This window comes from Oncorhynchus keta, chromosome 31 (genome assembly GCF_023373465.1).
Source record: "Oncorhynchus keta strain PuntledgeMale-10-30-2019 chromosome 31, Oket_V2, whole genome shotgun sequence".
Lineage (NCBI taxonomy): Eukaryota > Metazoa > Chordata > Actinopteri > Salmoniformes > Salmonidae > Oncorhynchus > Oncorhynchus keta.
Genome location: NC_068451.1, coordinates 26,673,326 through 26,699,077, shown reverse-complemented (window position 1 = coordinate 26,699,077; position 25,752 = coordinate 26,673,326). Strand labels below are relative to the sequence as shown.

Here is a 25,752-nt window from a genome sequence, read left to right as displayed (position 1 = left end):
CTGTGATTATGTATGTTGTGTGTGTGTGTGTGTGTGTGTGTGTGTGTGTGTGTGTGTGTGTGTGTGTGTGTGTGTGTGTGTGTGTGTGTGTGTGTGTGTGTGTGTGTGTGTGTGTGTGTGTGTGTGTGTGTGTGTGTGTGTGTGTGTGTGTGTGCGTCCGTGTGTTCTGTCTCATCGAGTGTGTTGTGTATTCTGCGCTAGCCCTGTCTATGCTGATTATGTGGGGGAGAGAGTGGTGTCATGGTCATGAATATGGAGCACATTGAGATTCTCAGAGTGCAATTTGTTGTGTTCACCATCAATTCCTTCCTGTTAAGACGAGTCAGCAGTGTCGTCCAACTCCCCTTCCAAGGACACCTCATATAACCACTTATACCCCTCCTCTCTCTCTCTTTATTTCTCTCTGCATCTCTCTCTTCCTCTCTCTCTTCCTCTCTCTCTGCCTCTTTCTCTCTCTCGGCCTCTCTCTCTGCCTTTTTCTCTCTCGGCTTCTTTCTCTCTCTCGGCCTCTTTCTCTCTCGGCCTCTTTCTCTCTCTCTGCCTCTCTCTCGGCCTCTTTCTCTGCCTCCTTCTCGGCCTCTTTCTTTCTCTCTACCTCTTTCTCTCTGCCTCTTTCTCTCTCTCTCTGCATCTCTCTGCCTCTTTCTCTCTGCCTCTTTCTCTCTGCCTATTTCTCTCTGCCTCTTTCTCTCTGCCTCTTTCTCTCTGCCTCTTTCTCTCTGCCTCTTTCGCTCTCTCTGCCTCTCTCTCGGCCTCTTTCTCTGCCTCCTTCTCGGCCTCTTTCTTTCTCTCTACCTCTTTCTCTCTGCCTCTTTCTCTCTCTCTCTGCATCTCTCTGCCTCTTTCTCTCTGCCTCTTTCTCTCTGCCTATTTCTCTCTGCCTCTTTCTCTCTGCCTCTTTCTCTCTGCCTCTTTCTCTCTGCCTCTTTCTCTCTGCCTCTTTCTCTCTCTCTGCCTCTCTCTCGGCCTCTTTCTCTGCCTCCTTCTCGGCCTCTTTCTTTCTCTCTACCTCTTTCTCTCTGCCTCTTTCTCTCTGCCTCTTTCTCTCTGCCTCTCTCTCTGCCTCTTTCTCTCTGCCTCTCTCTCTGCCTCTTTCTCTCTGCCTCTGTCTCTGCATCTATTTTTCCTGTCCATCCCTTTTTCATTATTTCTCCTCCCTCTCCCTCAACTCCCCTTTCTCCCTTTTTTCTATCTCATCTGTTCCTCTCGTCTCTACTGCACTTCTTCTCCTTCTTCCTCCCTCCACCTTTCTCATCCCTTTTCTATTTCTCCCTTTTCTTCTTCCTTGTCCCTTCTCTACTTCTCCCCCCTCTATCTCTCTCTCTCGTCCCCCTCTGCCCTCCTCTCTAGGGATGGTTTGTGAGAAGGGGATCCAGATCCTCCTCACCACCGTGGGGGCCTTTGCAGCCTTCTGCCTGATGACGGTTTCTATAGGGACGGACTACTGGCTGTACTCCCGCGCCTCCATCTGCAACAGCACCCGCAACCACTCAGACGACCCCCACAACAAGGACAAGAAGGACCCCGGAGCCCTCACCCACTCTGGCCTCTGGAGGATCTGCTGCCTGGAAGGTAGGCTACTGAAACCCACAGATCTAAGACACCATCTTGGATCTGTGGGTGGAGTGGGAGAGGATGGATAGAGGGTAAACGGAGGCATGTGGGGATCTTGTGTGTGTGTGTGTGTGTGTGTGTGTGTGTGTGTGTGTGTGTGTGTGTGTGTGTGTGTGTGTGTGTGTGTGTGTGTGTGTGTGTGTGCGTGCGTGCGTGCGTGCGTGCGTGCGTGCGTGCGTGCGTGCGTGTGTGTGCGCACGTGTGATGTTGGAGGGGATGAGTTAGGACTGCTTCCATTTAAGCCTTTTGTCTTAATGTCTTTTATAGATTTAAAGGTGCGCTCTGGAGAAATCATTCCCCCATTTCCTGCTTGCTAAAATTCGAATAGTTCTCCTAATTTCAGTTTATGTGACAAAACAAGCAGGTATAGTGTAGAGGATCATTGTACCATCTAAACCGCTGTGAAATATATTTCCATTACCCAAAAATATAGTATTTTCAGCTGTTTGAAGCTGGTGTACAAAACCGAAAGTAAAAGACGCAAAAATGAAACTTAAGAATGGGAAGCATAGAAATAGTTCATATATAACAGATCTACCACTTCTTACTTTACTGACTTTATTGTCCCCATGGGGAAATGTTGTTGCAGTGTCATGTACACGTTTAAAGTGTCGTATAAACACAAAGAAAATTGACAATACAACTTTCGTAACAGTTACATACCAATAAAAAGAGACTAGCCTGCTGGCCTTACTGGGTCGCTAGGAACATTAGCCCGAGCTATTAAGGAGGGATATCAGACCTGGCACAAATTAGTGTCTAGTTCTGTTTTTCCTGCCGACGAGTGCCCTATACCTGTGCCCAGAGGGGAGTAGTACAAAGTCCGGGTACAGGGGGTGGTTTGATTTTAGACTTGCTTTCAATGAGAATGACAGATCTATAACTCACATTTCTATGTGAATTTGGTTGGGTCACCCAAAAGGTTTCATACTGCAGTTAAAAGATTCAATACTATAAATACTATGTATAATATATTGAATGTAATAGTAATAGTTGGTAAAAACTGGTAATAGTTGGTAATAGCTGGTCATAGTTGGTCATAGCTGGTGATGGCTGGCCATAGCTGGTCATAGCTGGTAATAGCTGGTAATAGTTGGTAATAGTTGGTAAAAGCTGGTAAAAGCTGGTAATAGCTGGTAATAGCTGGTAATAATTGGAAAAAGGTGGTAATAGCTGGTAATAGTTGGTAATAGCTGGTCATAGTTGGTCATAGTTGGTCATAGCTGGTCATAGCTGGTCATTGCTGGTAATAGCTGGTAATAGTTGGTAATAGTTAGTAAAAGCTGGTAATAGCTGGTAATAATTGGAAAAAGGTGGTAATAGCTGGTAATAGTTGGTAATAGCTGGTAATAGGTGAAATTAGTTGGTGGGGCAAAAAAGTATTTAGTTAGCCACCAATTGTGCTCCCACTTAAAAAGATGAGAGAGGCCTGTAATTTTCATCATAGGTACACTTCAACTATGACAGACAAAATGAGAAAAAAAAATACTTGCAAATTATGGTGGAAAATAAGTATTTGGTCACCTACAAACAAGCAAGATTTCTGGCTCTCACAGACCTGTAACTTCTTCTTTAAGAGGCTCCTCTGTCCTCCACTCGTTACCTGTATTAATGGCACCTGTTTGTACTTGTTATCAGTATAAAAGACACCTGTCCACAACCTCAAACAGTCACACTCCAAACTCCACTATGGCCAAGACCAAAGAGCTGTCAAAGGACACCAGAAACAAAATTGTAGACCTGCACCAGACTGGGAAGACTGAATCTGCAATAGGTAAGCAGCTTGGTTTGAAAAAATCAACTGTGGGAGGAATTATTAGGAAATGGAAGACATACAAGACCACTGATAATCTCCCTCGATCTGGGGCTCCACGCAAGATCTCACCGCGTGGGGTCAAAATGATCACAAGAACGGTGAGCAAAAATCCCAGAACCACACGTGGGGACCTAGTGAATGACCTGCAGAGAGCTGGGACCAAAGTAACAAAGCCTACCATCAGTAACGCACTACGCCGCCAGGGACTCAAATCCTGCAGTGCCAGACGTGTCCCCCTGCTTAAGCCAGTACATGTCCAGGCCTGTCTGAAGTTTGCTAGAGAGCATTTGGATGATCCAGAAGAAGATTGGGAGAATGTCATATGGTCAGATGAAACCAAAATATAACTTTTTGGTAAAAACTCAACTCGTCGTGTTTGGAGGACAAAGAATGCTGAGTTGCATCCAAAGAACACCATACCTACTGTGAAGCATGGGAGTGGAAACATCATGTTGTTCTGCAAAGTGACTAGGACGACTGATCCGTGTAAAGGAAAGAATGAATGGGGCCATGTATCGTGAGATTTTGAGTGAAAACCTCCTTCCATCAGCAAGGGCATTGAAGATGAAACGTGGCTGGGTCTTTCACCATGACAATGATCCCTAACACACTGCCCGGGCAATGAAGGAGTGGCTTCGTAAGAAGCATTTCAAGGTCCTGGAGTGGCCTAGCCAGTCTCCAGATCTCAACCCCATAGAAAATCTTTGGATGGAGTTGAAAGTCCATGTTGCCCAGCAACAGCCCCAAAACATCACTGCTCTAGAGGAGATCTGCATGGAGGAATGGGCCAAAATACCAGCAACAGTGTGTGAAAACCTTGTGACCTCTGTCATTGCCAACAAAGGGTATATAACAAAGTATTGAGATTAAACTTTTGTTATTGACCAAATACTTATTTTCCACCATAATTTGCAAATTTGCATTGTAGGATGTTAAAAATCCTACAATGTGATTTTCTGGATTTTTTTATTCTAATTTTGTCTGTCATAATTGAAGTGTACCTATGATGAAAATTACAGGCCTCTCTCATCTTTTTAAGTGGGATAACTTGCACCATTGGTGGCTGACTAAATACTTTTTTGCCCCACTGTAGCTGGTAATAGTTGGTAAATAGGTGGTAATAGCTGATAATAGTTGGTGATAGCTGGTATGATTAAAGTAAGGACTGTGGCCATTTTGGATCTGATGCAATTCCAGTGCAGACCTCATGTCTGTGTCCTAATGCACTACTAAAGGAATAAGGACTGAATGGAATGGAAGGTCCATTATAGGGAAGCTCAGGGTTGATGTTGTGCAGTTGTTTCGTGTCAGATGAGAGTGAATGGATGGTATGTTACCATATGTTTCAGTGGAATTATGTAGTCAGCAGTGCTGCCGTAAAGGTCATCACTCAGCAATGCACATGCTGAGTTTATGAGCTGCTTGGAAGATCTGGAACGTGGAAATGCTAGAAGAAGAAACTCTTTCCTAGACTTTCCCAGTGGACTGATATTTCTGTTGAATGATTTCCAATGAGCATCAAATCAATTGTTATTGGTCACATACACGTGTTTAGCAGATGTTATTGCGGTTGTAGTGAAATTCTTGTGCTTCTAGTTCTTACAATGCAGCAGTATCTAACAAGTAATATCTAATAATTTCACAACATATACCCAATACACACAAACCTAAGTAAAGGAATGTAATTTAGAATATTTAAATATATGGACGAGCAATGATACAGTATATACACTACATTAAGATACAGTAGAATAGTATAGAATACAGTATATATACTACTGTTTCAAAGTTTGGGGTAACTTAAAACTGCCTAGAAGGCCAGCATCCCAGAGTCGCCTCTTCATTGTTGATGTTGAGACTGGTGTTTTGCAGGTACTATTTAATGAAGCTGCCAGTTGAGAACTTGTGAGGCGTCTGTTTCTCAAACTAGACACTAATATACTTGTCCTCTTGCTCAGTCGTGCACCGGGGCCACCCACCCCTCTTTCTATTCTGGTTAGAGCCAGTTTGCGCTGTTCTGTGAAGGGAGTAGTACACAGCATTGTACGAGATCTTCAGGTTCTTGGACATTTCTCGGATGGAATAGCCTTCATTTTTCAGAATAAGAATAGATTAACGAGTTTCAGAAGAAAGGTCTTTGTTTCTGGCCATTTTGAGCCTGTAATCGAACCTACAAATGCTGATGCTCCAGATACTTAACTAGTCTAAAGAAGGCCAGTTTTATTGCTTCTTTAATCAGAACAAAAGTTTTCAGCTGTGCTAACATAATTGCAAAAGGTTTTTCTAATGATAAATTAGCCTTTTAAAATTATAAACTTGGATCAGCTACCACAACGTGCCATTGGAACACAGGAGTGATGGTTGCTGATAATTGGCCTCTGTACACCTATGTAGATATTCCACAAGAAATCAGCCGTTTCCAGCTACAATAGTCATTTACAACATTAACAATGTCTACACTGTATTTCTGATCGATTTGATGTTATTTTAATGGACAAAAAAAAGGTTTTCTTTCAAAAACAAGGACATTTCTAGTGGCCCTAAACGTTTGAACGTAGTGTATATATGAGATGTATATATGAGATGTGGAAACATTATTAAAATGACATTATTAAAGTGACTAGTGATCCATTTAATAAAGTGGCCAATGATTTCAAGTCTGTGTATATAGGCAGCAGCCTCTCTGTGTTTGTAATGGCTATTTAACAGTCTGATGGCCTTGAGATAGAGGCTGTTGTTCAGTCTCTCTGTCCCAGCTTTGATGCACCTGTACTGACCTTGCCTTCTGGATGATAGCGGGTTGAACAGGCAGTGGCTCGGGTGGTTGTTGTCCTTGATGATCTTTTTGGCCTTGTGACATCGGGTGTTGTAGGTGTCCTGGAGGGCAGGTAGTTTGCGCCCGGTGATGTGTTGGGCATAAGAACAACAGCTTTAGAGTGGGTTCACATGAAGTTAAAGAGAAAAGGTCTGAACTGTGTCTGTGTAGAGAGCTAGTACAGTACAGGCACTTTATCTATGAATACTGGATGTTTGTGGATATTGTCATTTCTACCCTTCAAATGAATTTGTCATAAGGATACCACTTCATCCCTGAACTAAGGATGACCCCAGTGGTGAAGTAGGTAACAGGAGCTGATGGTCTAGATGTACAGTATACAGTGTTCCCCATTGTGTCAGCAGATCAGGAAGTTGAAATCACCTGAAAAGAACCCCTCTCATCTCACCCCATTCCTTCCATCACTGTATTTAATATATAACCTACCTTACACGCATCACCCACTAGCACTGTGCTCACCAACCATGTGTTGGAAACCTGATTCAACTATATCCATCAAGCCTTTGTTAAGCTGAATCAGGTATATTACAGCTGGCCCTACAAACTCACTGCAGACCCTGTTGCCCAACCCTGCATCAGCCCAGCGATTTAGCTGACGGGATCTCTGAAAATGACAGTAGCCATCACGCCATCTTCACTGCGGAACAAGCAGCTAATTTATAATACATTAAACTGCTGCTCTGACATACAGGCTTTAGAAGGGGGAAGACGGGACAGGGCTGGATAGGACAGAATAGGACAGTAGTTGAAGCTGAATGAATGGTGTTAGCTAGCTGCCGTATGTTTGTAGTCCCATCACTACTCCTCTATAAGGCATGCAGGGTAAATCCCATCCTTGGCCTGGTCATTGTGCAAAGCTCATTTATCCTCACTTCTAAGCTTCCTGATAACAAAGCATCCAATTAGAGATAAGCCCCAGCCCTCACAGCAATGCTGCAGTGCTCTCTCTCTCTCTCTCTCTCTCTCTCTCTCTCTCTCTCTCTCTCTCTCTGTCTCCCTCTCTCTCTTGCTCGCTCTCATGCTCTCGATCTCTCTCCCTTTCTCTGCTCTCTCTCTCTTTACTCTCACTCTGCCCTCTCTCCCTCCCTCCCCCTCTCTCTCTCTCTCTGTTCTCTCTCTCTTCCCACTCTCTCCCTCTGTCGTCTCTGCCTCTCTCATACTCCCTCTACCTCTGTCTGCTATCTCTCCCTTTACGCTCTCTCTGCCCCCCTGCTCTCTCTTTCTCTCTCTCTCGCTCTCTCTCTCTCTCTCTTTCTCTCTCTCTCTCAACTCTCGCTCTCTTTCCCTTTCTTTCTCTCTCTCCTCTCTTTCTCTTCTCTCTTTCTCTCTGTGGTGCAGTGGAGCCTTCAGTGCTTTGGTATGGCTTAGAGGTCAAGTATCATTGATGTCTGTAGAGTATTGAGTCAAGATGGATGCTCAGAAGCCGTGCAGTGATGCAGTGAAGTGTAGGTGCAATGGAAACAGAGGACATATTGTCTCTAAAAGATTTAAGCCCGCGGGTGGATGTCACACCTTGCTGTGTTAGGGGCCGAAGGAGTGAGTGGATGGGGTATTATCTGATTCTGCAGGTAGAGACGATTCTAGATTTGTATTTGTATTTATTTGTACCTTTATTTAACCAGGCAAAATACTAGTAGGTCAGTACAGTCTCTCCCTTAGCTTTTAGTCAAAGGCCCCTAACATCACATTGTGGGCTGCAAATATTCAATATTCAACTGAAACCAATGGAGAGCAAGAGTTTTATGTGCATGGCATCAGACAAGCCACCATTCAACAGCAGTGATATGAGTGTTGATGCTTTAGATTGAATGCTGTTGTGGTGCTGGTTCAAATAGAGAACAATGATCTTTGGGGCAGTACTTAGAGGCAGCCTCTACTGCCCATGTAGGTCAGTGTCACCCTCCAGTACTTTTCTTACAGAGTTACCAGGTAAGTGAATGGAAGTGTGTGAAACTCAGGTCATTTTGGCTCTATCCAGCTATTTCTCTGTTTCAGGAGTAGCCAGTACAGCTGTAGAGTAGTTGCTCCCTAGATACTGGTTTTCCCACCTAATTGTTATGGTTAGCATTGGGAGAGAGGGTTAACTGATCCTAGATCTGTACCAATGGAGAACTACTTCCTGGTTTAGAGCCAAAATGGCGTCTGTCGGGGTTTAGCTTACACTCTGTGCCCCCATCTCTTTCTTTACAGACAACAACCATGGAAATAAAAGAACTATGAGAAAGAGACAAGCTCACCCCACATCTGTCCTTCTCTCCCTCCTCCGTCTGTGTCTCATCATTCCATCACTCCAACTCTCTCACAATCCATCCATCAGCCAGCACCAGTCGTGTGCTGTCATCACCGTGCGTCCGTCCATCTGTCTGTCTGCAATAGAGCCACAAGACCCCAGCGGGTAGCTATCTGTCTGCCTGTCTGCCTGTATGGATGGCTCTCTGTGTTGGGGTGTGTGTGGGGATGCGTTAGTGTGTCCATTCAGTTTCTGCATGCTCTTATTCAGAAAGGACCACAGTGTAATTACTATTAAGTGAATATTGGTAGCTGTGGTTCACTCTAAATGAAACCTTTTTTTTAGAGCTATACATACATACAGTGGGGAGAAGAAGTATTTGATACACTGCCGATTTTGCAGGTTTTCCTACTTACAAAGCATGTAGAGGTCTATAATTTTTATCATAGGTACACTTCAACTGTGAGAGACGGAATCTAAAAAATCCCGAAAATCACGTTGTATGATTTTTAAGTAATTAATTAGTATTGTATTGCATGACATAAGTATTTGGTACATCAGAAAAGCAGACCTTAATATTTGGTACAGAAACCTTTGTCTGCAATTACAGAGATCATAAGTTTCCTGTAGTTCTTGACCAGGTTTGAACACACTACAGCAGTGCTTTTGTCCCACTCCTCCATACAGACCTTCTTCAGATCCTTGAGGTTTAGTGGCTCTCGCTGGGCAATACGGATTATTGGGTTCAGGTCTGGAGACTGGCATGGCCACTCCAGGACCTTGAGATGCTTCTTACGGAGCCGCTCCTCAGCTGCCCTGGCTGTGTGTTTCGGGTCATCGTCATGCTGGAAGACCCAGCCACAACCTATCTTCAATGCTCTTACTGAGGGAAGGAGGTTGTTGGCCAAGATCTTGCAATACATGGCCCCATCCATCCTCCCCTCAATAATGTGCAGTCGTCCTGTCCCCTTTCAGAAAAGCATCCCCAAAGAATGTTTCCACCTCCATGCTTCACGGTTGGGATGGTGTTCTTGGGGTTGTACTCATCCTTCTTCTTCCTCCAAACACGGCGAGTGGAGTTTAGACCAAAAAGCTCTATTTTTGTCTCATCCGACGACATGACCTTCTCCCATACATGTGTAGTTAATACAGGTACTGAGTGGAGACCAGGAGGGCTTCTTAAAGAAAAACTAACAGGTCTGTGAGAGCCAGAATTCTTACTGGTTGGTAGGTGATCAAATACTTATTTCATGCAATAAAATGCAAATTAATTACTTAAAAATCATACAATGTGATTTTCTGGATTTTTGTTTTAGATTCCGTCTCGCACAGTTGAAGTGTACCTATGATAAAAATTACAGACCTCGACATGCTTTGTAAGTAGGAAAACCTGCAAAATCGGCAGTGTATCAAATACTTGTTCTCCCCACTGTATATGCTGGTACCCTTTCTACATTAAATATTTTACATTAGTATTTTTCTACCCAGCACCTGATGACAAATAATGTATGTATGCGAGTGTGATACTAATGAGATACTGCATGACCTTTAACGGGTCAAGGACATCTGATCTAGAATCAGTTCCTAAGGGCAGAGAGTGTGGATGTTTTGTGTTGAGGATGCGTACTGTTCTGTCCTCAGACCTACCTGGGAAGGGTGAACAATGACAGGACAGAACCTGAGGCACAACCAGTCTGCAGTTTCTCTCTCTCATGCCTTATTCTCTTCCTCTTTCTCTCTTGCTCTCTTTTTATATGCTAATATAAACTGCTGTTTCTTTTTCTGATGAAGCTCTGTGGCGTGAAGTTGATGCATGTGCTGATGTGTAAAGTGTGTGTGTGTGTGTGTGTGTGTGTGTGTGTGTGTGTGTGTGTGTGTGTGTGTGTGTGTGTGTGTGTGTGTGTGTGTGTGTGTGTGTGTGTGTGTGTGTGTGTGTGTGTGTGTGTGTGTGTGTGTGTGTGTGAGATAGAGAGTGTGTGTATTCTGTTCTAACCCCACCCCTCCCTCTCTCTCTCTCAGGGGTGAAAAGGGGAGTGTGTTCTCAGATCAACCACTTCCCTGAGGATGCTGACTTTGACCATGATGGGCCAGAGTATGTTCTACGTAAGTCAACATCTGATGGACCTGAAGTGGAGATGCAGGCTTTTGTTCCAGCCCAGCTCTAATATACCTGATTCAAATTAAATCAAATGTTATTAGTCACATGCGCCAAATACAACAGGTGTAATAGACCTTACATTGAAATGCTTACTGACAAGCCCTTAACCAACAATGCAGTTTTAAGAGAAAAAATAATTAAGATAATATTTACTAAATAAACTAAAGTAAAAAATAATAAAAAGTGGCACAATAAAATAACAATAACGAGGCTATATACAGGGGGTACCGGTACCGAGTCAATGTGCGGGGATACAGGTTAGTCAAGGTATTTTGTACATGTAGGTTGGGGTAAAGTGACTATGCATAGATAATAAACGGCTAGTAGCAGCAGTGTAAATTGATGAATTGTTCAACAGTCTTATGGCTTGAGGGTAGAAGCTGATAAGGAGCCTTTTGGACCTAGACTTGGTGCTCCAGGACCGCTTGCCGTGCGTTAGCAAGAGAACAGTCTACGATATGAGTGGCTGGAGTCTTTGACCATTTTTTGTGGTCTGAAATGAAAATCATTTGAACAGGTGTGTTGGGCAGGGCTGGAACAAAACCCTGCACACACTGTTGCCACCCCCAGGACGGGAGTTCCCCATAACTGATACACAGCCGTAACTCATCCACCACTGTAAACCACTTTTTACAGAAGCCTTAGACCACATAGAGTAGTTAGATCTCACTCCTGAAGACCGGTAGAAAATAGGCTGTGTTTGAATTAAACATGTTAGTGTTTGTATGAAGTTGAGGGATAATGTGCTGCCCTAGTTCACGGGTGTTCCTCCAGGCCACACCTGTGTGGGTGTTCCATCCTGCACTATGTGTGCCCGCCCCACAATGCAGCAGGAGAAGACTGTGTACTGTTTACTATGTAGCCTCCGCATTTGGCTGGCATTTACTTTGGCATTTCTGTCCTCTGGCCTATGTCCTAGATGGGAAAGGAGTGGTGAAGTGTGTGTGTGTGTCTGTCCTGGGGGTATCAGAGTTGATGCCTCTTGGGAAAGACCTGATACATTAAACACTCACTCGCTTGGCCACATGGTAATTAATTTGCTCACAGCAGAATAGAACTGTTTATTTCTCATCTTCTCCCTCTGATTCTATCTGCTACTTTGACCTTTTCTCTTTCCCCTCCCTCTCTCTTTTTCACCAACTTACTCTCTCTCTTATTCTCTCTCTCTTTCTCTCTACTTCTCTCTCACTTGTTCTCTCTCACTTCCCCTCCCTCTCTCTTTATCACCTGCTTCCTCTCTCTTCTTCTCTCTCTCTTCCTCTCACTCTCTTCTCTCTCTTCTTCTCAATTACTTGTTCTCGCTCCCTTCCCCTCACTCTCTCCGTCTCTCTCCTGTCCCTCTCTCTCTGTAGGTATGGTCAGGGCTTCCAACATCTTCCCTATCCTCAGTGCTATCCTGCTGTTGATGGGAGGGGTGTGTATCGGTCTCAGTCGCTTCTATAAGCACAAGAGGAACATCGTCCTGGGAGCAGGCATTCTCTTTGTGGCTGCAGGTGCACTAACTAACTCCTGTCAGACCTGTCTGTGTGTCTGTGTATGTGATTATTTCTGTGTCTTTATGTGTCTATCTAAGTCTCTTAGTATGTATACATATGTTTATGTTCTGTTAATGTAAAGTCATGTTTTTCCTCTTGCTCTCCTGTTCTGGATAACCTGACAGAGAGAGAGATTGTGTGTCTGTGTGTGCATGTGTATCCTCCCCTGTGTGTGTGTGCATGTGTGTATGTGTGTGTGTGTGTGTGTGTGTGTGTGTGTGTGTGTGTGTGTGTGTGTGTGTGTGTGTGTGTGTGTGTGTGTGTGTGTGTGTGTGTGTGTGTGTGTGTGTGTGTGTGTGTGTGTGTGTGTGTGTGTGTGTGTGTGTGTATATATCCTCATCTGTGTGTGTGTATGTGTGTGTGTGTGTGTATGTGTGTGTGTGTGTGTGTGTGTGTGTGTGTGTGTGTGTGTGTGTGTGTGTGTGTGTGTGTGTGTGTGTGTGTGTGTGTGTGTGTGTGTGTGTGTGTGTGTGTGTGTGTGTGTGTGTGTGTATATATATCCTCATCTGTGTGTGTGTATGTGTGTTTGTGTGTGTGTGTGTGTGTGTGTGTATATATCCTCATCTGTGTGTGTGTATGTATATCCTCATCTATGTGCGTGAGTGCATGTGTGTGTGTGTGTATATATCCTCATCTGTGTGTGTGTATGTATATCCTCATCTATGTGCGTGAGTGCATGTGTGTGTGTGCATGTGTGCTTGTATATCCTCATCTATCCCCTGTCTCCACCAGGTCTGAGCAACATCATCGGTGTGATCGTGTACATCTCTGCAGCGCTGGGAGACATCTCCCCTAAGAAGGACGAGGACAAGAAGTGGCAGTACAGCTACGGCTGGTCCTTCTACTTCGGAGGCCTGTCCTTCATCATGGCTGAGATGGTGGGCGTTCTGGCCGTCAACATCTACATCGAAAAGAACAAGGAGCTTCGCTGCCGCTCGCGCACTGACATCTTCAAGGGGACCACGCACGCCATGCTCCGCCTACCCAGCTACCGCTTCCGCCGTCGCTCCCGCTCCTCATCCCGCTCTACGGACCCCTCACGCTCCCGAGACCCCTCGCCGGTGGGGGGAGGCGGGGGGAAGAACTTTGGCCTGCCCCCCTCGGCCATGCTCTCCCAGGGGCCCATGTCTGTGGCCACGCTGCCCAACCCTCACTCTCGCTCCCACACCACCCTGGCGGGGGGTGACATCTCCCTCTACACTCTGTCCCGCGACCCCAAGCTGGCTGGCCTGCCCCCCATGTACGGCACCGTGGACCGCGCCACCCTCTACCAGCTCCACAACTGCTTCCCCAAGGACGGGGGAGGAGGGGGTGTGATGATGAGCGGCACACTGCCCTCTCTGAAGTCCCACAACCCCTCGCTGTCCCAGAATTCCTCCAACTCCAACGCACCCATGGGCAACTCGGTGGGTTCGGGGCCCCCACCCTTCTCCTCGTCCACGGTGGAGAGAGAACGAGGGATGGGAACGTTGGACAGGCTAAAGGGAGATAGAGAGAGCAACTCCAATACGCTCAACAGGAAGACAACACCCGTGTAGAGAGGGGGGGGGGGACAGGGAAGGAAGAGAGAGAGAGATATAGAGAGGGGGATTGGGATAAAGGAGTATTAAAGGGTATTGAGATAAAGGTATGGAGAGGAGAGAGAGAATCTTTTTCACTGTTATAATTAGTCTACAGTATCTCACTGAGAAACAAAAGGAAACAAGTAATAACAGAACGTGATAATTACAACAATAATGAACTTTCACAACAAAACTATTTTACTATTCCAACGCACTAGAAATAATTTATTTTGTTAATGATCCAACGCGATGAACCTTGGGCTACTATTTTAAACAATCCACTTTCTTTAGTGCAATACTAACTCTGATTTAACAAGATCATATTTGACGTCAATTGTTGTTGTGATTATTATTAGCGTTATTACGAGCTAGCTCTGTTTGCAATGCTATCGTTTTAGAATGATGATATGATTTGTATAATTTTCACTCTGATTTTGGATCCTGACGACGTTTACTGTGAATTTCTTAAACACAGACACGCTGGTATGATCAGTGGGCTGTGTAACTGTGTCATTGGTGTCAAGCATGAGTGTCTACAACGTATGAGAAGACGAGTGTGTATTATGATTTATATGATTTCATTATTATCTAATAATAATAATGATATATAATGTATTATTATTACTATTATTACAACTTGTTCTTTGGTGGAGTTTAGTTCATTTATTTTTACCTCTATTTGGATTTTCTACCCCTTGGTTCTAACACACAGTTAAGTTGTGTGAATACTGTACATTGTCTTCCAATATTGTAACTGAAGGCTACAATAAGTGAGTGACTGAGGCAACTGAGCAACTTCAGTGTTATTCTGAGTCTGTTTTCTATGGGCCGATGTTAGTCTGAGTTCCATTCTAATCAATGTTAGCAGTAGTCGTAGCTGTAGTCGTGTTGAAGATGTTTGTTTTCTGGGCATTAACAGAAACCTCTGTCTTGAGGAGAGAAGAAGAGAAACTGATATATTTGTACAGAGAAAACAGGTGAAACTTGTCACCTGGAGAAAAGAAGAGAAACATTTATTCATTATTTTCTACAAGCGAGAGACCCAAAATGATTCTTTAGAACAGACACAACAGACATGCTATTCATCCGTTATTAAAATGAAATTGACAATGAAAAATGTCAATGAAATAAATGTGTGGATGGAGGTGGGGGGTTAAAATACACGATAGAGAACTTTTGAAATGAAACATGTACATTGTAATTAACGCATACCTATATTTGCAAACTCTATAAATACTTTCTTTAGGACCTCTGGTATGAAAACAGGGTGTGTATTTTGGGAAGGGAAGGGTGATGTGTTTTTGATCCTCTGTATGGGTACAGGCTAACCCCCAGTTCTCATGGGGTGCGCTGCCTCTCCCCACCCTGCCCTGCCCTGCCCCACCCTCGCTTGGCCCTGCCCTGCCCGTTTTGGGCATGTCTTCTCCTCTGTCACATGACCCATGACAGAATCACTATGGAGACGAACATCCAAACCCCACCCCCAAAGAAAAAACTCTCACTGTGCTTCCCACGTGACCCTTGAACCTTGAACTTTGACCCCTTCTGTTTATGTTGATGAGAATGTATACACATGTAAACACTCTCCTGCACCTCATTTATTGTGTGATGGCAGAACTGGGATGGACACTATTGGACACCCCGCTACATTACAGACTGGGGAAAGGAAATGAAAACACCTGACGCTTCCACATTCTTTTGGATTTCAGTTTCTTCTTTTTATTTCATTTGAGAGAAAAAATAATAATGTGACAAAACTGCACACAGATAGCATTTATGTGGGCAATATGAATACTATGTAGTTGAGAATAGATATATCTAGACAAAATGATTATGGTTTATCTAAATGTGTGATAAACTCAAACACTGTATTGCACGAAGTTTATAAAAAAAAACAATAACAGACCGATTTACAGACTGAGGATTTTTTTCTTTAAAGGAGTGACAGCATGAGATGATCAAGGGATGGAGAGAGAGAGAGATGGAGGGAATGACAGAGAGAGAAAGAATAGAAAAAGTGAGAGTTGGCGGGAATGACAGACAGAGAGAGAGAGACTTGACACAACTTTAGACCAAAGGTATGAAAACATTTATTTGCACAATCCTGTTAATGAATGTGACCACAAAATTGTATTTATTTACTTTATTTAACCAGGAATTTGTATTATTATTTTTTTTTATTTAACCTTTATTTAACTAGGCATGTCAGTTAAGAACAAATTCTTATTTACAATGACGGCCTACACCGGTCAAACCCGGACGACGCTGGGCCAATTGTGCGCCGCCCTATGGGAATCCCAATCACGGCCGGTTGTGATCCAGCCTGGAATGAGGCGGTGATACTACATTTGTCAGCCAAAATCTTAAAATATTCACACTCTAAGGTGTGAGGTGTACACTCTTGAGGTGTGAGGTGTACACTCTTGAGGTGTGAGGTGTACACTCTTGAGGTGTGAGGTGTACCCTCTGAGGTGTGAGGTGTACACTCTGAGGTGTGAGGTGTACACTCTTGAGGTGTGAGGTGTACACTCTTGAGGTGTGAGGTGTACACTCTTGAGGTGTGAGGTGTACACTCTTGAGGTGTGAGGTGTACACTCTTGAGGTGTGAGGTGTACCCTCTGAGGTGTGAGGTGTACACTCTGAGGTGTGAGGTGTACACTCTTGAGGTGTGAGGTGTACACTCTTGAGGTGTGAGGTGTACACTCTTGAGGTGTGAGGTGTACCCTCTGAGGTGTGAGGTGTACACTCTGAGGTGTGAGGTGTACACTCTGAGGTGTGAGGTGTACACTCTGAGGTGTGAGGTGTACCCTCTGAGGTGTGAGGTGTACCCTCTGAGCTGTGAGGTGTACACTCTGAGGTGTGAGGTGTACACTCTGAGGTGTGAGGTGTACACTCTGAGGTGTGAGGTGTACACTCTGAGGTGTGAGGTGTACCCTCTGAGGTGTGAGGTGTACACTCTGAGGTGTACACCTGGTACAAGCCAGAAGTGCTTCTATTGCTCTCGTCAAAGTGGCTGTGCAGAACCATTAAACAGCTATATATACTATCTGAACACCGTGTCATGTGTCAGCACTGGTTTCAGTTTCTGCTCAATGGGAGCGGTGGAGGGCTAGAGTGTATGTGTGTTGGTGGTCTCTGTACCCCCCCTTGGACAATTAGGGCAGAGGGGGTCCAAAAGGAAGGGAACAGACATGGAAGGAGGTTCTAGGACCCTTCTGACCTAGTACACCATCTCTGGTCCAATGGGGTGAGGGCAACAGAGGTGGGTGGCTTGGGAAGAGGTGCTCCCCTAGAGACAGGAGAGAAAGTGGGGTTGGGAGATGTGGGGGTGCAGGTGCACATCGGGGTAAGGGTGAGGGTAGGGGTGAGGTACTTAATTTACATTCATGGATAAGGTTTCTCAGGGATGAGCAATGTACTAATTTTAGAGGGAGAGAGTTGGGGGGGGTTGGTACGTCTGTTGGTAAGGGTTAAAAAACTGGTTGCATTTAAGTTCGAAGGGAGAAAAGGACTCGTACACAAGACAAAGTACGAGAGCGTTTCTTATGTCAAGTCTATTTATTTCAAAAGCAAACCCAGTGAGACATACATATGATCATAGGACCATTTATGCACAATGTGCATTTCCCCAAACAAACATGTAGGTAGAGAAAGACAAGGTGGGCTTTATTATGACAAATAAAACACATGATGAAAAAAGGGTTTGAATAAGCTAAAAACTAAAAACACCCCCCTAAGCTTGAACAAAAGGCTGCAGTGTGCAGGTATAAATAAAACACAAACACATATTTTATATACAGAGCTGTGCTTGTAAAGTGAGTCTATACAATACACTCTCAAATATAAATCGTTATCTTCCATACATACATTAAATCATTCACACATTCTTACGTAAAAACAACATTCATTCATGTGGACAATGTGTAGATAATAAATAGATAATATATTATTTCTAGGTATTAAGTGTAAGACGTCATAAACATTCATAATAGATTAATAGTGACAACCTGCAAGGCGTGCCATGTAGCAGAGATGGCTATGCCACTTCCTGGAAACAATATAGCATCTCCTCCCTTAGCAACGGTAGTGACCTACATGTTACCATGGTTACCATGTTACCATTTCATTGGCTAAGTAACATTATCAATAAGTAATGGTTAGTACATAGTTTATAGTACAGACAGGATGCTGCACCCCACTGCTGGGTCTTTATCTACAACTACAGTGTGATTGGTGTTGTGTTTAAAGAACTAGTTCAATAACTAAATGACATATTGGTTTCCTTACCCTGTTAGCAGTCAATGGACAAGTTAAGACATCAATCCATGCTTTGGTTTTGTTTAACCCAGCATTACCCCCCTGGTAAAGACCGGGTTCTGCTTAGAAACATTGCTTGTTCTTTGGTAGGTCGTCAGAAACTTCTTAAAGTTATAGGTTGGTCATGATGCCAAAAAGTGGGGAAGTTGTGGTCTACGTAGTGTTCTGCTTAGAAACATTTCTTGTTCTTTGGTAGGTCATCAGAAACTTCTAAAAGCTATAGGTTGGTCATGATACCAAAATGTGGAGAAGTTGTGGTCTACGTAGTGTTTTCTGGTAAGGTCGCAGGCTTTAGGGCAGGCTTGTAGAGTTCAAGGCACAGTTAGTGAGCATCATTGTTATTGCATTAAGTAAACACTGTGTCGACCTACAAGTTAGTCAGTCTTTCAGTCTAGTTTGACAATATAACTGACAATATAAACAGGGGTCTCCAACTCAACTCCTGGGTGGCATCAGTGTCTACTGGTTGTAGTTGTTCTGATCAGTGTCTGATTTATACTTGACAACTAAAGCCTGTAGACAGTGCTTCCCTCGAGGACTGGAGTTTGATTGCGATCCTGATATAAAACTCCCATGGCCTCCCATGTGCTAGGTAGTGCTGCTGTTGCGTTGAGGCAGACATTTTTCCCATGGGCTATAGGGGAGGGAGAGGATCAGGAAAAGGATCCCCCCCATAATGAGGATGGCCCCAGCGAAGCCCACACAGGCCACGGACCAGGAGAGCTCGTGGTGGAGCGGTATGGAGTGGTCAGATGACAACAGGGCCAACACTGACTGGTGAAACACCAGTATAGACAGCAGAACCAGTAGACCTGAGGGAGGGAGTGGGAGTAAGAAGGTGAGATGGAGAGGAGGTGTGAGGGGAGAGAGAGTGAGAAAGAGAGAGCTATACAAATTGATGGAAAGTGGTGTTGAGGGAAAATATACATTGTAAAATCCATGTACACAAGCAACAAATGTGCAGTTAAAATTGGCCAAAAAAATGTTTTTTTTTCACAGGTCTGGGGGGTGAGACAGGGATGCAGCTTAAGCCCGACCCTCTTCAAAATATACATCAACGAATTGACGAGAACAGTCTGCAGCGCCCGGCCTCACCCTACTAGAATCTGAAGTCAAATGTCTGCTGTTTGCTGATGATCTGGTGCTTCTGTCCCCAGCCAAATCATGAGAAAACAAAAAGATAATTACGTGACACATTGGAAAGAATTTACAAAAATATCGAGCAAACTGGAAGGGTATTTGGCACTAAACAGAGAGTACACAGTGGCAGAATACCTGACCACTATTACTGACCCAAAAATAAGGAAATATTTGACAATGTACAGACTCAGTGAGCATAGCCTTGCTATTGAGAGAGGGTGCCGTAGGCAGACCTGGCTCTGAAGAGAAGACAGACTATGTGCACACTGCCCACAAAATGAGGTGGAAACGGAGCTGCACTTCCTGACCTGCCAAATGTATGACAATTTTAGAGACACATGTTTCCCTCAGATTACACAGACCCACAAAGAATTTGAAAAACAATTGCAATTTTGATAAACTCCCATATCTATTGCGTGAAATACCACAGTGAGTCATCCCAGCAGCAAGATTTGTGAACTGTTGCCGCAAGAAAGGGCAACCAGTGAAGAACAAACACTATTGTAAATACGACCTATTTATGTGTATTCATTTTCCATTTTGTATTTTGCACATAATTACAATACTGTACAGTTGTGGCCAAAAGTTTTGAGAATGACACAAAGTCTGCTACCTCAGTTTGTATGATGGCAATTTGCATATACTCCAGAATGTTATGAAGAGTGATCAGATGAATTGCAATTAATTGCAAAGTCCCTCTTTGCCATGCAAATGAACTGAATCCTAAAAAAGACATTTACACTGCATTTCACCCCTGCCACAAAAGGACCAGCTGACATCATGTCAGTGATTCTCTCGTTAACACAGGTGTGAGTGTTGACGAGGACAAGGCTGGAGATCACTCTGTCATGCTGATTGAGTTTGAAAAACAGACTGGAAGTTTCAAAAGGAGGGTGGTGCTTGGAATCATTGTTCTTCCTCTGTCAATCATGGTTACCTGCAAGGAAACACATGCCGTCATCATTGCTTTGCACAAAAAGGGCTTCACAGGCAAGGATATTGCTGCCAGTAAGATTGCACCTAAATCAAGAACTTCAAGGAGAGCAGTTCAATTGTTGTGAAGAAGGCTTCAGGGCACCCAAGAAAGTCCAGCAAGCGCCAGGACCATCTCCTAAAGTTGATTCAGCTGCGGGATCGGGGCACCAGTACAGAGCTTGCTCAGGAATGGCAGCAGGCAGGTGTGAGTGTATCGGCACACACAGTGTAGCAAAGACTTTTGGAGGATGGCCTGGTGTCAAGAAGGGCAGCAAAGAAACCACTTCTCTCCAGGAAAAACATCAGGGACAGACTGATATTCTGCAAAAGGTACAGGGATTGGACTGCTGAGGACTGGGGTAAAGTCATTTTCTCTCTTTCCGATTGTTTGGGGCATCCGGAAAAAAGCTTGTCCGGAGAAGACAAGGTGAGCGCTACCATCAGTCCTGTGTCATGACAACAGTAAAGCATCCTGAGACCATTCATGTGTGGGGTTGCTTCTCAGCCAAGGGAGTGGGTTCACTCACAATTTTGCCTAAGAACACAGCCATGAATAAAGAATGGTACCAACACATCCTCCGAGGGCAACTTCTCCCAACCATCCAGGAACAGTTTGGTGACGAACAATGCCTTTTCCAGCATGATGGAGCACCTTGCCATTAGGCAAAAGTGCTAACTAAGTGGCTCGGGGAACAAAACATTGATATTTTGGGTCCATGGCCAGGAAACTCCCCAGACCTTGATCCCATTGAGAACTTGTGGTCAAACCTCAAGAGGCGGGTGGACAAACAAAAACCCACAAATTCTGACAGACTCCAAGCATTGATTATGCAAGAATGGGCTGCCATCAGTCGGGATGTGGCCCAGAAGTTAATTGACAGCATGCCAGGGCAGATTGCAGAGGTCTTGAAAAAGAAGGGTCAACACTGCAAATATTGACTCTTTGCATCAACTTCATGTAATTGTCAATAAAAGCCTTTGACACTTATGAAATACTTGTAATTATACTTCAATATTCCATAGTAACATCTGACAAAAATATCTAAAGACACTGAGGTAGCAGACTTTGTGAAAAGTAATATTTCTGTCATTCTCAGAACTTTTGGCCACGACTGTATATAGACATAATATGACATTTGAAATGTCTTTATTCTGTTGAACTTTTGCGAGCGTAATGTTTACTGTACATTTTTGATTGTTTATTTCCCTACAGGGAGGTCTAAGTCTACACCCAGAATAGTGGCTGCTCTCCTTGTAGTCTATTTCCCCTTACCTGATAGGATGAAGCAGAAGGAGGCGGGCTTGAGGAAGAAGGGCACTCCTTTACTGAGGGACATGGTGATACAGATTGCTCCCATCACCATCATAGACAGAGCTATCATTGCTAGGATAGCAGCCGCTATGTTCAGGTCTGGGGGAGGTGGGAGAGAGAGGCGGGGGAGAAGGGGAGGTGAAAGAGACCGAATGAGAGGAGGAGGAGAGAGGGATGGAGAGGAAGTGAATAGAGGGAGAAGTGGTTAGAGAAAGAGTGAAGAGGTGTTGGAGAGGAAGACAGGGGAGAATTAGGGAGGGAGGGCAGAGTTACACCTCAGTGAGCATTGTGCATTTGAGAGTGACATCACAGGGGATAAATACAGCACAGTGAGAAAGAGAGAAAGGGGAGAGGGAGAGAAGGAGAGGGAGAGAGGGAGAGAAGGAGGAGGAGAGAGGGAGAGAAGGAGGAGGAGGCGGCAGACGCGAGACTTAAGATGCTGACTTACTCTTGTGGGTCGTCTTCATAAATATGACTGCGTTGTCTCCATTGGTGAAGAATTTGAAGTAAGTGCAGTTGGATTCTGAGAAGAGAAACAGAGAGGGAACATCACACACACAGTATATTGCTGATCCCTGTGCATCCATCCCCTCTGTCCTCCTAGACATGAAGACACATTTTATCTGTGATAAACACTGCTCACTGCTCTACACAGTCCCAAATCCACAGCACATCCACAGCACATATGGTGCCACGAGAGAGGTGAGAGAGAGGGGAGATGGAAGATAAGGAGAAGGAGAAGGACAGATAGAAAGGAGGGGCAGGTGGAGGGGAAGGATAGAAAGCAAGACATTTGTAGGGAGAAAGAGACAGAGAAGGAGAGAGCGAGAGAGCGCAGAGAACATGAGAAAGAGGGGGAAGGAGAGATAGGGAGTGATAGAGTGGGCAGATGGAGGGAGGGGTGAGAACAAAGAGAAAGAGGGAAACAGATGGAGAGGGAGGTGAACGAGATGAAAGAAGGAAAAGAGAGAGGATCACACGGGCTTGGTTAATACTGCATTAGATAGACACTCTTCCTCTCTGTCTTTATACATTCTCTCGTCCTCTGCTGCTCTTCCTCTCTCTCTCTCTGTCTTTATATATATTCTCTCATCCTCTGCTGCTCGTCCTCTCTCTCTCTCTGTCTTTTGTATATATTTTCTCGTCCTCTGCTGCTCGTCCTCTCTCTCTCTCTCTCTCTCCCTCTCACTGTCTGTTATATATATTCTCTCGTCCTCTGCTGCTCGTCCTCTCTCTCCCTCTCTGTCTTTTACATATATTTTCTCGTCCTCTGCTGCTCGTCCTCTCTCTCTTTCTCTCTCTTTCTCTCTCTCCCTCTCACTGTCTGTTATATATATTATCTCGTCCTCTGCTGCTCATCCTCTCTCTCTCACTCTCTCTCTCTCGCTGTCTATTATATATATTCTCTCGTCCTCTGCTGCTCGTCCTCTCTCTCTCTGTCTGTTATATATATTCTCTTGTCTTCTGCTGCTCGTCCTCTCTCTGTCTTTTATATATATATTTTTTTTCTCGTCCTCTGCTGCTCGTCCTCTCTTTCTCTGTCTGTTATATATATTCTCTCGTCCTCTGCTGGTCGTCCTCTCTCTCTCTGTCTTTTATATATATTCTCTCGTCCTCTGCTGCTCGTCCTCCCTCTCTCTGTCTTTTATATATATTTTCTCGTCCTCTGCTGCTCGTCCTCTCTCTCTCTCTCTCTCTCTCTCTCTCTCTCTCTCTCTCTCTCTCTCTCTCTCTCTCTCTTTCTGTGTTTTATATATATTCTCTCGTCCTCTGCTGCTCGTCCTCTCTCTCTCTCTCTGTCCTTTGTACGTATTTTCTCGTCCTCTGCTGCTCTTCCTCTCTCTCTCTCTCTCTCTCTCTCTCTCTGTCTGTTGTATATATTCTCTCGTCCTCTGCTGCTCGTCCTCTCTCTCTCTACTCTCTCTGTCTTTTATATATATTTTCTCATCCTCTGCTGCTCTTCCTCTCTCTCTCTCTCTCTCTCTGTCTTTTATATATATTTTCTCATCCTTTGCTGCTCTTCCTCTCTCTCTCTGTCTTTTATATGTATTTTCTCGTCCTCTGCTGCTCGTCCTCTCTCTCTCTCTCTCTCTCTCTCTCTCTCTCTCTCTCTCTCTTTATGTGTTTTATATATATTCTCTCGTCCTCTGCTGCTCGTCCTCTCTCTCTCACTCTCTCTCTCTCACTGTCTATTATATATATTCTCTCGTCCTCTGCTGCTCGTCCTCTCTCTCTCTGTCTGTTATATATATTCTCTTGTCTCTGCTGCTGCTCGTCCTCTCTCTGTCTTTTATATATATTTTCTCATCCTCTGCAGCTCGTCCTCTCTCTCTCTGTCTGTTATATATATTCTCTCGTCCTCTGCTGGTCGTCCTCTCTCTCTGTCTTTTATATATATTCTCTCGTCCTCTGCTGTCCTCCCTCTCTCTGTCTTTTATATATATTTTCTCGTCCTCTGCTGCCCGTCCTCTCTCTCTCTCTCTCTCTCTCTCTCTCTCTCTCTCTCTCTCTCTCTCTCTCTCTCTCTCTTTCTGTGTTTTATATATATTCTCTCGTCCTCTGCTTCTCGTCCTCTCTCTCTCTCTCGCTCTCTGTGTTTTATATATATTTTCTCGTCGTCTGCTGCTCGTCCTCTCAATTCAATTCAATTCAATTCAAGGGCTTTATTGGCATGGGAAACATGTGTTAACATTGCCAAAGCAAGTGAGGTAGACAACATACAAAGTGAATATATAAAGTGAAAAACAACAAAAATTAACAGTAAACATTACACATACAACAGTTTCAAAACAGTAAAGACATTACAAATGTCATATTATATATATATATATATATATATACACATAATGTACAAATAATTAAAGGACACAAGATAAAATAAATAAGCATAAATATGGGTTGTATTTACAATGGTGTTTGTTCTTCACTGGTTGCCCTTCTCTCTGTCTTTTATATATATTTTCTCGTCCTCTGCTGCTCTTCCTCTCTCTCTCTCTCTCTCTCTCTCTCTCTCTCTCTCTCTGTCTTTTATATATATTTTCTCGTCCCCTGCTGCTCTTCTCTCTCTCTCTCTCTCTCTCTCTCTCTCTCTCTCTCTCTCTCTCTCTCTCTCTGTCTTTTGTATATATTCTCTCATCCTTTGCTGCTCGTCCTCTCTCTCTCTCTCTCTCTTTGTCTTTTATATATATTTTCTCATCCTCTGCTGCTCATCCTCTCTCTCACTCTCTCTGTCTTTTATATATATTCTCTCATCCTCTGCTGCTCGTCCTCTCTCTCTCTCTCTCTGTCTTTTATATATATTTTCTCGTCCTCTGCTGCTCTTCTCTCTCTCTCTCTCTCTCTCTCTCTCTCTGTCTTTTATATATATTCTCTCATCCTCTGCTGCTCTCTCTCTCTCTCTCTCTCTCTCTCTCTCTCTCTCTCTCTCTCTCTGTCTTTTATATATATTCTCTCATCCTCTGCTGCTCGTCCTCTCTCTCTCTCTCTCTCTCTCTCTCTCTCTCTCTCTGTCTTTTATATATATTCTCTCATCCTCTGCTGCTCGTCCACTCTCTCTCTATCTCTCTCTCTTTTATATATATTCTCTCATCCTCTGCTGCTCGTCCACTCTCTCTCTCTCTTTTATATATATTCTCTCATCCTCTGCTGCTCGTCCTCTCTCTCTCTCTGTCTTTATATATATTCTCTCTTCCTCTGCTGCTCGTCCACTCTCTCTCTCTCTCTCTCTCTCTGTGTCTTTATATATATTCTCTCGTCCTCTGCTGCTCGTCCTCTCTCTCTCTACTCTCTCTGTCTTTTATATATATTTTCTCGTCCTCTGCTGCTCTTCCTCTCTCTCTCTCTCTCTGTCTTTATATATATTCTCTCATCCTCTGCTGCTCTTCCTCTCTCTCTCTGTCTTTTAAATATATTTTCTCATCCTCTGCTGCTCTTCCTCTCTCTCTCTCTGTCTTTATATATATTTTCTCGTCCTCTGCTGCTCGTCCTCTCTCTCTCTCTGTCTTTATATATATTCTCTCGTCCTCTGCTGCTCGTCCTCTCTCTCTCTACTCTCTCTGTCTTTTATATATATTTTCTCGTCCTCTGCTGCTCGTCCTCTCTCTCTCTCTCTGTCCTTTGTACGTATTTTCTCGTCCTCTGCTGCTCTCTCTCTCTCTCTCTCTCTCTCTCTCTCTGTCTGTTGTATATATTCTCTCGTCCTCTGCTGCTCGTCCTCTCTCTCTCTACTCTCATGTCTTTTATATATATTTTCTCATC

At 44.1% G+C, this 25,752-nt stretch overlaps 2 protein-coding genes across 3 annotated transcripts in view; one reads left to right on the top strand and one right to left on the bottom strand.

The window, feature by feature from the left end:
• The window catches only part of LOC118361861 (voltage-dependent calcium channel gamma-4 subunit-like), a 49,138-nt gene extending 33,484 nt beyond the window's left edge, over positions 1–15,654 (top strand). For both annotated transcript variants that reach the window (XM_052490085.1, XM_052490084.1), the window contains exons 3-6: positions 1,351–1,572; positions 10,516–10,599; positions 12,007–12,147; positions 12,922–15,654. In XM_052490085.1, the coding sequence (XP_052346045.1) occupies positions 1,351–1,572; positions 10,516–10,599; positions 12,007–12,147; positions 12,922–13,727 (1,253 nt within the window). In that variant the 3' untranslated portion in view covers positions 13,728–15,654. The remainder of the gene's footprint in view (positions 1–1,350; positions 1,573–10,515; positions 10,600–12,006; positions 12,148–12,921) is intronic.
• A 1,610-nt stretch (positions 15,655–17,264) lies between these two features.
• LOC118363017 (voltage-dependent calcium channel gamma-6 subunit-like) overlaps positions 17,265–25,752 on the bottom strand; it is a 50,978-nt gene continuing 42,490 nt past the window's right edge. The window contains exons 3-5 of the mRNA XM_052490083.1: positions 21,944–22,018; positions 21,457–21,594; positions 17,265–18,880 (exon numbers count right to left, since the gene is read on the bottom strand). Coding sequence (XP_052346043.1) covers positions 18,657–18,880; positions 21,457–21,594; positions 21,944–22,018 — 437 coding nt within the window. The 3' untranslated portion in view covers positions 17,265–18,656. The remainder of the gene's footprint in view (positions 18,881–21,456; positions 21,595–21,943; positions 22,019–25,752) is intronic.